Genomic DNA, 12,676 nt, shown 5'->3' on the forward strand with positions numbered 1-12,676 from the left:
TTTTTTTATTCTTCAATTTTTTTTTTATTTTTTTTCGCCTAGATCTCCTCTCCCCCTCTCTCTTTCTCTTGCATTTATTTATATTGCTGTTCCATTTCTCTCTTCCCCACTCATTTATCTTTCTTTGTTTCTCTCTTTTCTTTTTTAATCTCTCTTCTCTTTGGAAGCTTAAAAGTGCCACCCAGATGTTCATATAATCATCTCGTCATGTCTACATCTATTCGGGAAAAGGATAAGATGGCGAGATCTCGGATCCCGTCATGTCTACATCCCATGTGAGAGATGATCAGATGATGAGACCTTGGATCTCGTCATGTCTACATCTTTTAGTAGATGATCCAATGGCAAGATCTCGGATCCAAGATCTAATTGCCATCTGATCATCTCTCACAAGGGATGTAGACATGCCGAGATCCGAGATCTCGACGTCATCTTATCCTTTTACCCTAAGAGATGTACACATGACGAGATGATTTATGAACATCTGGGTGGCACTGATAAGTTTCCATACTTCTCTTTTTTCATTCTCTCTTACTCTCTTTTTCTTTTCTCTCTCTCTCTCTCTCTCACTCTTCATGGTGTGTATATCCCCTCTTTTCCCTTTGTGTCTAATTTTTTGTTCTATATATTTTTTTATGTTTAGGTTGAGAAGGATGAAGACTGACATGGCGTTATCATCGAACATCCGTGGGTCTCAACGCTTTTTGTATCCTTGTTACTTTTATATTTCGGTGATGGTTTTCAGTGAAGCCCCGAAGATGAGGTTGACTCTAGGCTGCTTTGGAAATGATGACAGGGCATTAGTTTGAATTATATTTCATGAACTAAGAACCCTTCTAGAACAATTATTTCAAAGTAACTAATTAGATGAAAATTTGTCACGCCCATTTAGTTACAGTGTAGTTAGATTTGCCAATTTATTCAGGACCATCACCTGCACAGTTGTGATCTTTCAAGTTTGTAGCTTTGAATAGAAGGATAAAAATACACTGTATTAATATTTGGAGTATATATTGCATTTTATATTATCTTTGTTAGAAGTGCATTGACCTTTGTACTATCTTTGATGGAATTTTGTTGCATTTGGTAGATTCTTTTCCATGTGTGCACTATTGAAAAAGGCACAAGTTTTGTATGTGCTAGTCTTTGTGTGGAGACACACTTGTTGATCAAAGTTTCAATCAGGGTCTGTGCCTGCAGACTAGACATTTATCACCCTTATGCATGTGCTCATGCCCGGACCCATAGGCTCATATTCTGAAGTCGGGTTTAACTTAGACCACAGTCTAAGTCTGTGCTAAAATTATGGAGAGCCAAAAATTCAAAAATTCTGTTTATATTGTATCTTTCTTATATTTACTATTTTGTTTCCTTTTGTTTTCATAATATTAACGAAAAATGCTTCATTTGTCATTCCCAGATAACTATGAATGCTTTGAGTGTCAAATGAGTTAATAAATTGGATGTGTACTGTTAGGGATTTGTGCTCCAATTGGCTCTCCATAGTTAAACCACAACTTTAAACCAGGGTTTAATTTAAACCTGAGTTCAGAATACGGGCCATGAACAATTTATGGTTTCAATAAGGATGCAGGTAGCATCGGATTACTAGTTAACCAGAAGTTTCTAATTTGGAGTTTATTGTAATAGTAATCAGAAAGATATATATTTAAAAAGAAAATGTTTATTTATGGTGGCAGAGCAGATGGTTGTAGACATACATGTATAATGATATGAATTTGGCCATACAATGTGTAATTATGTATATGTTTTGTACCTATTATTTTGCTTTGGATTATATGCAAGTATTATACTTGTACATCGACTTTTATGACAAAGAGGGTATGGTTATTTAGATAAAAAAGAGTACTGTAGCTCATTCTTAGAAAATAGACCATTTATTTGAGCAGATCAATAGCTATTGCATTGGTTTAAGTCTGTACGACTCTTGCATTGGGAGGTATCTGATTTATTTATTTTGTTTTGCATGTACATTCAGAACGGTATAGAAAGTCTTGAAAAAGATATTTTGAAATTATGTTCCTGATTGTTTGATAGTACAGGATTTGTATTCACTTGCTATTATATTGGTTTAAAAAAATCAATGAAGGTGTTATGTAAAGGCTGATACTTTTATTTAAACTATTATATGGGTTTGAAAAAATAATAATTAAGGTATTATTATGTAAAGGCTGATACTTTTATGTAAACTATTATATTGGCTTAAAAAACTAAAACAATAAGATATTATTATGAAAGGCTGATACTGTAAATTGTCGCCAATTTCTTGACAATTTGCACCCTTTTATTCATTTTTCTACTCTCATTTGTTATGTACAGTGCTTTTAAAGGTCAAGTCCACCCCAGAAAAATGATGATTTGAATAAATAGAGAAAAATCCAATGAGCAAAACGCTAACAATTTCATCAAAATCGGCTGTAAAATAAGAAAGTTATGACATTTTAAAGTTTCACTTATTTTTCACAAAACAGTTATATGCACATCTCAGTGACATGCAAATGAGACAGTCGGTGATGTCCATCACTCACTATTTCTTTTGTTTTTTATTGTTTGAATTGTACAATATTTCATTTTTTACAGATTTGACAATAAGGACCAACTTGACTGAACCATATACATGTAGTATTAAAACAATGCTAATTCAACGTGTTCAGGGAGGAATTAATCTTTTTGACAATGAGGAGAAAATGAGAATATTTCATATAATGAAATACAAAATGAATAGTGAGTGGATGACGTAATCAGTCTCCTCATTTGCATACCGACCAGGATGTACATATAACTGTTTTGTGAAATTATGCAAAACTTTAAAATGTCATAACTTTCTTATTTTACATCCGATTTTGATGAAATTTTCAGTGTTATGCTGGTTGGATTTTTCTCTATTTATTCAAATCAACTAATGGTTTGAGTGGACTTGTCCTTTATCTTAAGTATGAACACAAATCATGGCTGTAAATATTGGGTGGCAAGGCATTAATCCACATCTGCCACTCTCCATCCAGGTGGGTGTTTCATAAAGCTGTTTTCGTAAGTTAAGAGCGACTTTAAGAACGACTGGTGATCCTTTCTTATGGTAAATGGTATATTCAATGGCGATGGTTTAGCTCGTAAGAAAGGATCACCAGTCGTTCTTAAAGTCGCTCTTAACTTAAGAACAGCTTTATGAAACGGCCCCCGGGTGTGCATGGGTATCAAGGAATTATTCCCTGAATGCCTTGAGCACTGGAATAGATCATCTAGCTATAATTTGGATAGTACTTCAGCATTTCAGTCGGTGGAGCATGAGTTTTTTCATATTAGATATATTACTTTTGATATCATCATTACTGTTCAGAATTTGTTATCTTGTACTTTACTGATACTCTGTCTTTCATATTCATTTTCTTACCTTGAGCAAACTTTAAAAGTTGGCTGATTATACTTCTCTTTTATGGTGACAAGTCTTCCTATGGTATTGGAATTGTATTCATTCAAAGAAATATCATTATTAGGTATTATTCATCGTCTTCCTGAATCCTTTCTAAAGAGGTCTTTTACAGTCTTCCTTTATTTCAGCTAATATTACCTTTTTTTATCACAAAGTACTATATTGAACAAAAGTTATTCTTTTAGTCTTGCATTCCGTAAAAAAATGATTAAGAACTTGAAATACTTTACTATTTTTTTTAATGTCAGCAAAAATGTTTTATTTAATCACAAAGTGCTATATTGAACAAAAAGTTAGAATTCTTTTAGTGTCACATTCCATTGAAAATGATATAAGAGCTTGAAAAACTTTACTTTATTTTTTTCATGTCCACAAACATTGCTGTATTCAATCACAAAGTGCTAAATGAACAAAAAATTAAAATTCTTTTAGTCTCACATTCCATGAAAAAAAAATATTTAAGAGCTTGAAAAAACTTTACTATCGTTTAGGTCAGCAAACATTGTTGTATTTAATCACAAAGTACTTTATTGAAGTTCTAATTCTTTTAGTCTCACATTCGATAAAAAGAAGTGATTAGGAGCTAGAATTCCCTTTCTACATATAATCATTTCATTTTATATTGCACATGAAAATATCGATCATGATACATAATGTTTTGTACATTTTTATTACATACATTGTTGAGTTTCATCATACATGTATATCTACAAGCGCATTGCATGACAGAGATATTATAGATTGTTTGTGACATACATAAATAACTATTTATTCATTTGTAATTTTTTAACTTTGACATTGTAGCACTAAAATTGATAAAAATGGACACTATGACACAACAGTACTTACGCTTCTCAAAGCTTCTTAAAATTGGTTTGGATTACAAATTATCCTACAATTTTATCCACTACAATATTCATTTCAATATGCATTACAGCTTCTCGCTTATCTTACTTTGACATAGAATAAGTGTATTTACAAATACAAATATAATAGCAGTATATACAATTTGTCATGAATAAATATATATATATGTATTCTGACAGTTAAAATTATTGTTTGGCAAAGATAACTTTGAAATCGATAGGGGACATCATAGAAAATACAAAATAACAATGTGCATTTTTTAAAGAAAAAGTTAAACATACAATAACATGTCAAAAGGCAACACATAATTTGTCTTCCATCACCGTTGCTTCCATGTAGACTTTGTCAACAATATCATAAGGTTTGATCACTTCATTTTCGGTGAATTAATAATTTTAAGTAAAAACTATTATGGAATAAAACACCCAATTTGCTGAAGTAGTCCCAACAATAATATTTCAATAGATTTTAAATGATAAGAGAAACAACAACAATATTCATTGTTCCCCTTTTGGCAAAATTGCTTCTAGTTCTTCTTAGTCTTTAAACCATATACATATTTATAAAAATTATTCAGATATTTGTTAAACTGTTGATTCTGTAAAATAATTGTTGGGATAAAATTACTTGCATGTTAGTACTGTATTTGTAGAGCGTTGTGGCCCAGTGGATTAGTCTCCGGACTTTGAAACAGAGGGTCGTGGGTTCGAATCCCAGCCATGGCGTAATTTCCTTTGGCAAGAAATTTATCCACATCGTGCTGCACTCAACCCAGGTGAGGTGAATGGGTACCTGGCAGGAATTTATTCCTTGAAATGCGTGTGCGCTGTAATCTTAGTAATTACAGCTGGGGTAATAATAACCAAGTCCCTTGGAAGTGCATAGAGACATTATTCATATTTGTGATACGCGCTATACAAGAACTGTGTATTATTATATTTAATTATTATTTCAGTGTAACTTTGCTTGGATAATTTCTGTTGTTAATGTTTCGGAATAGAAATTTGGAATGATATTGCCAATATTTAAGGGAACATGCTAGCAAAGAAGAAAGCAATTTCGGGAGGAGGGTATTAAAGTGGGGGGGTGACATTCATGGATTGGTAATCCCCATTTATCCTTTTAACCTATTAGCTATTGAAACGGGATGATCCCTGTACAAAGCCTATATGGTAATAACAGAATCAGCAATCAACAGCTTAATTTATTTCAAAATAATATTGTGCATGTTGTGAAACTTTCACTGTCTCATATTATTTACTTGTACCTCGATAGCATTTCAGAATCGGGTTTTTGTTCCCAACTGAATTTTTAACTATGAGTAAAACTATACTGACTTTATGGAAAATGTGGTGTTATAGACGTTGTAATCTTATATTGTTATATTTTATTGAACATATATATGAATTTATGAATTTGTGTAGCAAGCAATAAAGAAGCAGGTAGTAGAGGTTAGAGGAAGCAATTTATTTATTCAACTTCTTCAATTTATTCATTTTGATCAAGCAATAATCAATCTAGCTCTATCTCTACTTCAATTTTGATTAACAATAATTCATAAATTTTTATTGTTGTAAAAGTACAATGAATTGTCACTTACAGTAATGCACACAAGGCTCTTACCTGTTTTCTTTATCGCCAGCCGGCAACCTATAATATACTAGTAGTATGCTATAGGTCGCCCGGCTGGCAACCAAAAAAAAAGTTAAGTGAGAGCCCTGCTATACTTTTCAGGTTCTTTTAGGTGTAGAGTGTGAGCACATTTCTTTAAATATATTTTACAGAATATTTCTAAATGGATCACAGTCATCGAACCAAAACTTTGCCACATTAACATCATACATGTATAAAGATGATTATATATTGGTTTTACTTTGTATATATGTTATGTTTTAATACTTTATATGGATATATCAGCATTGAAGAAAGACATTTAAATTTGTTGTTATATTGTTTTGCAACTTAGAAGAGATAGTAAGGTCATGATTATACCAAAGCCATAGTTATTTGAATGATGTAGATTACAAATATATTATTCTTATAAACCATCTTTAATCACCAGCATTATAACTATAATAACTATAAAAATAAGTGTCTAAGTTGAAATTTTGATATTGTATTGCCTGCCTGCCATGAGAATTTGACTAAAATTGTCAGATTACAAAATTATTAAATTCTTCATGAAGGGGAATGATCTAAAGGGTTTATATGTCCCTCTCATCATGCAAATTTTTAGAATTGATTTCATGCACTTAAGATTGAATTTATATCTTAGCAAATTGCTTCTGCTGCACGTGGATGTGAAAACGGCAGTTCTATGCTTTGTACTAATAAAATAGGCTTGAACGTGTAAAACTAAGTAGGAATTTTAGTTTTCAGCACAAAAATAATATGTTTTCAAGTGATTTAGAGAGTTTGTAAAGCTTAGGAGACATAATTTGTATTTTGTATTATCCCCTATTTAATTACTGTTAATTTCTATAGTTGCTGAAGAAGATACTTGTGTCAACTGCCATCTCCTTTATGTATGATATCATGTGCAATTCAGGAGGAAGGTTGCACTTTTGCTTATGAGCAATATTTGCAATGGACACCAATCACAAGTCAATGTTTAGTCCTCAAATCGATTAAATCTTCTGAAATTAATTTGAAATATACAAGTGATTGCTGATTTCAACTTGCAAAGGAATGCATAAATTCATTATTATTTTGATTTAGTAAAATTGATCAATAGCAGAATTTACATATGACTGTAAGCAATCTGTGAGCAATGACCATTATGTTCTCATGTCCTGTAAGTACATATGATAGGCCTCACCTAAATAGATGAGAGGTCACTTGTTTTAAACAGGGGCCGTCCTCTATAAAGTAGGCTCATCACAGTGCAGGTCCTCTCCTGGACTCCTGTTCTGTGAAGTAGTCTTGTTACATTAACCCTTTGATAAAACATTTAATTAAATGAAAATCAATTTTAGATGAATTTTTTTAGCTATTGGATCTTTATCAAATATTGGGAATGTGTGTAAGAAATCTGCGATCCTTTTGTTTATTAGCAAAATTATGTTGTGAAGTATTAGTGTAAACAATTTTGTTATATTGTTGGGTGTGAATTGAAGACTAAATGACCAGACTATTAAATTAGTGAGATTACTGAATGCAATGGAGGAAATGTGACAAAAAATATTTTCATTTAGAATGTGGGATAAACAGATCAAATAAATGTTAAAATACCTGATGACAGTGCATTTTTTTCTGGGTTCATATGTTGTGTGTATGTGTGTGGGTGTGGGTGCATAGTTTTATAAAAGTATGTATTCAGATTATTTGGTTTCCATTTGAAGTTATTGATAATGATAGTATGATGTTGCTAATTGAAATGGTATTGTATGTAAAACAAATTATTTATTTCAAAATCTATCACTGGCTACACTGTTAGAAAATTTATCCTTAAAATAAAAGAAGTTCCTGCAGCAGAGTCTCGAGAACACCTGTAATCTTACCAGATTGCGTAATCTTACAGGATATTGGTATTTGGTGTATGGAATCTTACAAATTTCCTTAAATAAAACACCCTTTTCCCTTTTTTAAACAGACCTGTTCTGTTAAATTGCAGAAAAATTCCTGTTTTTTACGAATTTACAGAATGATTCTGTTATTGCTTTCTGCAAAATCTTCTCTTTTTTCTGTAAAATCACGTTTTTTTTAACAGTGTAGTTTTCCGCCAAAGCAAAGATATGTTCAGTGTATCATATTTTATTCTTGGTAGAGTATTTGGCCTATATTCTGATGTCGGATTAAATGTAAACTCTGGTCTAAAGTTGTGGTATAATATGGATAGCCAATAGTGGCATAGATCTCTTACAGTAGAGTTTCAGCGTTACAGCTCATTTTTCTCTCAAATCATTCTTGACTTTTTGGGAAGGATAAATAGTTGTATACACCATCAGTGACGAAGGGAAGTGGAAAGTTAACACAAGAAACATGTACAATGTAAAATTTTGATGTTTTTGACTTTCCATAATTTTAGCACTGAGTCAAACCATATCTAAGATAAAATTGTGTTTGCTTGGATGGAGTTAATAGGCTTGGGGTTGTTTTGTTTTTATCCAATGAGTCTGCTTTAATCAACCTTATGAGAGTGTTCTGAATTCTTCTGAAGTAGAGAAATAGCTAGAGTTTTGATGGATTTTTCTAATTCGGACAAACAGGACAAATTCCATAACTGACATTAAGACATTGACAAGTTTAAAACTTTAAACTTCAATAACTTTATTATTTGTTATCCGATTTTGATGAAATTTTCGGCATTTCGCTCAGTGAATTCTACTCTATGTATTAAGATATAAATATTTTTAGCCCGGACCATCCCTTTAAGCAAATTTTCTCGACTTTCTCGGTGAATTTACCCCCGCACCACTTTCGACTGTAACAGTCTTAAGTACAAAGTCTATAGCTGTCCATCACAATTCAACAAGATGAGTTTTCTTTCCAACGTTCTTTTGGCCATATAATCTTCCCATTTTGTGATTCAATTTCGATAGGTTCCTCTTAGCAGTCAGATCTCTATGAGTATATCTTGGTGCCTGCCACAACTCGCCAATTTGCGGATCTTGCTCTGAGCTTCATGTCTGAACTGTGCGCTGGTCAGTGTGTAAATAAAAAAGGCCAGGACGTGATTCAATTGCGGCAGGCGTGTGGCAAGAACGACTAGTTCACTGTGCTGGTAGACGCCACCGTCGACGTGGTAGAGAATGATCGCTGGAATCCAAGAAACGACAAGGGAGATAGCAACAGCGAATGTCATGTTGGTTGTCTGGTGATCGCTACTCAGACGATGTTGATTGACGCCATCCCTACTTGCGCTCCTAGGCCTAGTTGATACATCTGAGGATTGTGGTCGACGGTTTCGTTGGATGTTGACGGTACTGCTGCTTATGATTGAAGACACAGAGATTGACCGGCTTTGCCTTTCTTTGCCGGGTTTGTTGACAGCTGGCATCGGTGAAATGATGTTAGACTCAGAGAAGCGACTCTTACGCCATTTACTGGTTGCAGGTCTCGCTGCCTCTGGTTGGGCACTTTGTGATTTCTGGAGTCTTTGACCAGAATCGGTCTTTTCGTTTGGGAAGGGTCGGGGATAAAGCCACACTTCTCTGTTTTGTGTTTTAGTTGGCTGGGGTTCTTTCTGGCTATTCAGACTACATTTGGCTTCGGAGTAAATCTCTGAATGTACAAAACTCATTGTCATTGTTGGTGGGACATGAGTAGAACTCGAAGACGTAGATGTTGATTCTCTTGCCTGTTCTGCCTTTCGACATCCGCATCTTGTGCGACCCTCCTTGATGGTACTAAGTCGATTACCATTGCGGCCTCGATGTCGAGCAGCACGTAGGTTGAAAGTGATGAACACGATCCCGTAGATGATTAAGCACGCAGACATCGAAGCTGCCAACATTACCGTCTTGACCAACTCAGTCGTAGTTGACGAAATGTAACGTGTAGCTCTGCAGACACCACCGATGTGGTTCGCCTGTTCCGTGAGCGTTCCCCAAATCGAAAGAAATACTGATATCAATACTATGCAGAATACCGCGACAACTCCACGTATCTTTGCCGACTTTCCTCTGCGTGGTTTGAACGTTACGATTGCTTGGTCAAGAGCAATAGCTACAGCCGTAGTCAGCAACGTATACGAAAGACTATCTTTCAAAACAAGCGCAAGAAAGCACAACCATGAATCAGAATCGGTCACCGACAAAAAGATGTCTAGTGGTGCCATGATCGTCGCCGCAATGATGTCTGTTACTGCTCTGAAAAGGATCAGACGATTTGTGGTAGTCTTCGGTTTCCTTGCAGCATAAACTCCAATGATAATGGCATTGCAAGGCAGGCCAACGACGACTTGGACTACTGATAAGACAATACTTGAGATAGACGCCAACATGGTCAAAAATGAATTACAAACGACGAATTTTTCAACTCGACTTAGTCCCTAATGGCACTTGCAATATTGAACTGCACGATGTTAAAGTTTTCGACAGAACTTTAAAACCGCAACATTTATCATTGATTCCCAACAACTGGGTCTCGTCTGCTGCAGTCTTTATTTTATTTTTCGAATTATTGGTCAACAATTATTCCGCTTTGGTTTTGCACATTTTTGTAAATAATTGTTGATTATCTTGCAGCGATACAGTACAGATAGAGGTTAGAGTGAATGGAGTCTGTTGGAGCTTCCCTTTATATATCAAATGCACAAACATTTTTCTTAGGGTTATTATTGAAGTTACCAACATGACTAATGAGACTTGAGGGATTTGCGCGCAGGTGGTAAGTGTCTTTTTATCGAAGAAATTGTTTAGACTTTGATTTAGATAATGATCATCTTCTCCAGAGTTGGATACAGTATTTGGAAATAAACATGCATGGGAGATAAAGAAAATAATGATCTGATTTTGAATACATGCATCCTTCAAATTGGAAGAAAATTTCCCACTAATTAGGCCTGTTTCATGTGTAAGCTTGTTTAATGATCATTGAAGACTATAGTTCTTGGTCATTGAAATGTACACGGTGAATGAAGAACCAAGATCTCAGGCTCCTCGGTAAATCTGGGGTTTGACTTCCCAGGGAAGCGTTGCATGATGCGTCGACTCTATGCTTGACACGTGACAAGTGGCTCTCAGCCAATCAGATGCAAGTATTTCAGTAAACAATTCTCAATAATGAGATGACATGGACAGAATGCTTAACGTTCACTCCTCGGTGCTACTGATATTTGAAGATCACAATCATGCAAGTGATTGACGATGAAATTGGGAGGCCAGTCTCTCCGTACATGCCGTATTGTCTTAACACCTCATTTGTATGCCGCCATGAAGATAACCAAGCATATACATACCTTGTACACAATTTCATGTATTATTTGACAAATATTGTGAACCCTGAGCATTTCCCCGAATATTGGTTATGTAATGAACTCTTCCACTCAACTATGCTAAACTTCAGGCATCAGCGTTGCCAGGTGGGTGTTTCATAAAGTTACGCACAGCTTTACGCACGACTGGAACATGATCTTAGTCCTAACTCATTTTAAACAGGGATATATCACTTGGCATGAGAAAGGGTTACCAGTCGCGCGTAAAGTCATTTGTATCTTAGGAACAGCTTGATGAACCCCCCCCCCCCGTGTGCGATAATTATCCGATACGTACAATAATTTGACCCTCTGTACGATCAATAAAAAAAAAAAGGGGGGGGGTTAATTGCATGATAATGTCACCCTTTCATAAAGTATCACATGTTAAACCTTAATTTTCATTTTGATAAAAATTTTGCTGGCTCGCTTCGCACTCTTGCAATTTTTGAAAGACATTTTAGTTTCATCATGACACTGAAAATCAAGAAAATCAAAATTAAACACTTGGCCGGATTCCAGAATTGCAAGCCCACATTGCTCTGAAAATATTGAATTATCGGTCTAACGTGATACGATGAAATTTTGACTCTCTGGTGCGATAATTCAACATTTTATGACCTTCCAATTAACGGTGATAGGCAAACACGTATTATCGAACTTAGCCCGATCACGAATATAAAGTGGGACTTTCACGGTGGGTTCACATATGGGAGTTTTCGCAGTACGACGCGGAATGATTCGTATCGAAACAGCAGTAATTCGTCCGTGACGAACGACATTATTTGCGATTTTTTTTGTCAGCTTTGGAACGTTGGAGGAAACTGCTGTTTCGATTCACCGACCTCGACTTCACTGTGACTTTACTTGCATTTTCAATGTATTTACTGCGTTGCAGGATTCATTCCGCGTCACTGTGCTAAAACTGTCTAATGTAAATGCACCTCGAGTATTACCCCCCCCCTGAAGTTTGTCCACTTATTAAAGCGCCATTATTGAAAGATACATAACACCGATCATCATTGATTCATGCCAATTAGGGCAATTGAGTTTTTACTCGATTGTTCATTCATTAGCTATCATAATGGCCTTTCAAACTGGGGCTGGAGTACATATATTATTATATGTACATTATAAAATAAGCCTCGGTGTCCATTTAAAATCCAGTCACTTTACATGTATACTAATTTCCCCACTAATCTGTCGAAAATATAAGATGCTTTGGAGATAATGCATTCAATCATGGACTTGTAAAAAAAAAATGCCAACGAATTCAACTCCACTAGGAGCGCAGGAATCGGCGGCTGTTTGAAAAAAATGAAAGCTATATAAGAATATTTAAAAGTTAAAAGAAAAAAGAACGTGTCAGTTGCAAAACACTAATTGTTATGATTAACATTATTGTGGCGGTTTTGAAAAATATGAATTCAAATTTTGTTGTA

General features: G+C 34.7%; 1 protein-coding gene across 1 annotated transcript in view; it reads left to right on the forward strand.

Moving 5' to 3' along the window:
• Nucleotides 1-2,158, forward strand: part of LOC129275867 (anoctamin-7-like) — a gene marked incomplete at its 5' end in the record, with an annotated part of 38,349 nt that extends 36,191 nt beyond the window's left edge. The window contains one exon of the mRNA XM_064109754.1: nt 644-2,158. Coding sequence (XP_063965824.1) covers nt 644-664 — 21 coding nt within the window. The remainder of the gene's footprint in view (nt 1-643) is intronic.
• Nucleotides 2,159-12,676: the final 10,518 nt, after the last annotated feature.

The sequence above is a fragment of the Lytechinus pictus genome, chromosome 14, assembly GCF_037042905.1.
Source record: "Lytechinus pictus isolate F3 Inbred chromosome 14, Lp3.0, whole genome shotgun sequence".
Lineage (NCBI taxonomy): Eukaryota > Metazoa > Echinodermata > Echinoidea > Temnopleuroida > Toxopneustidae > Lytechinus > Lytechinus pictus.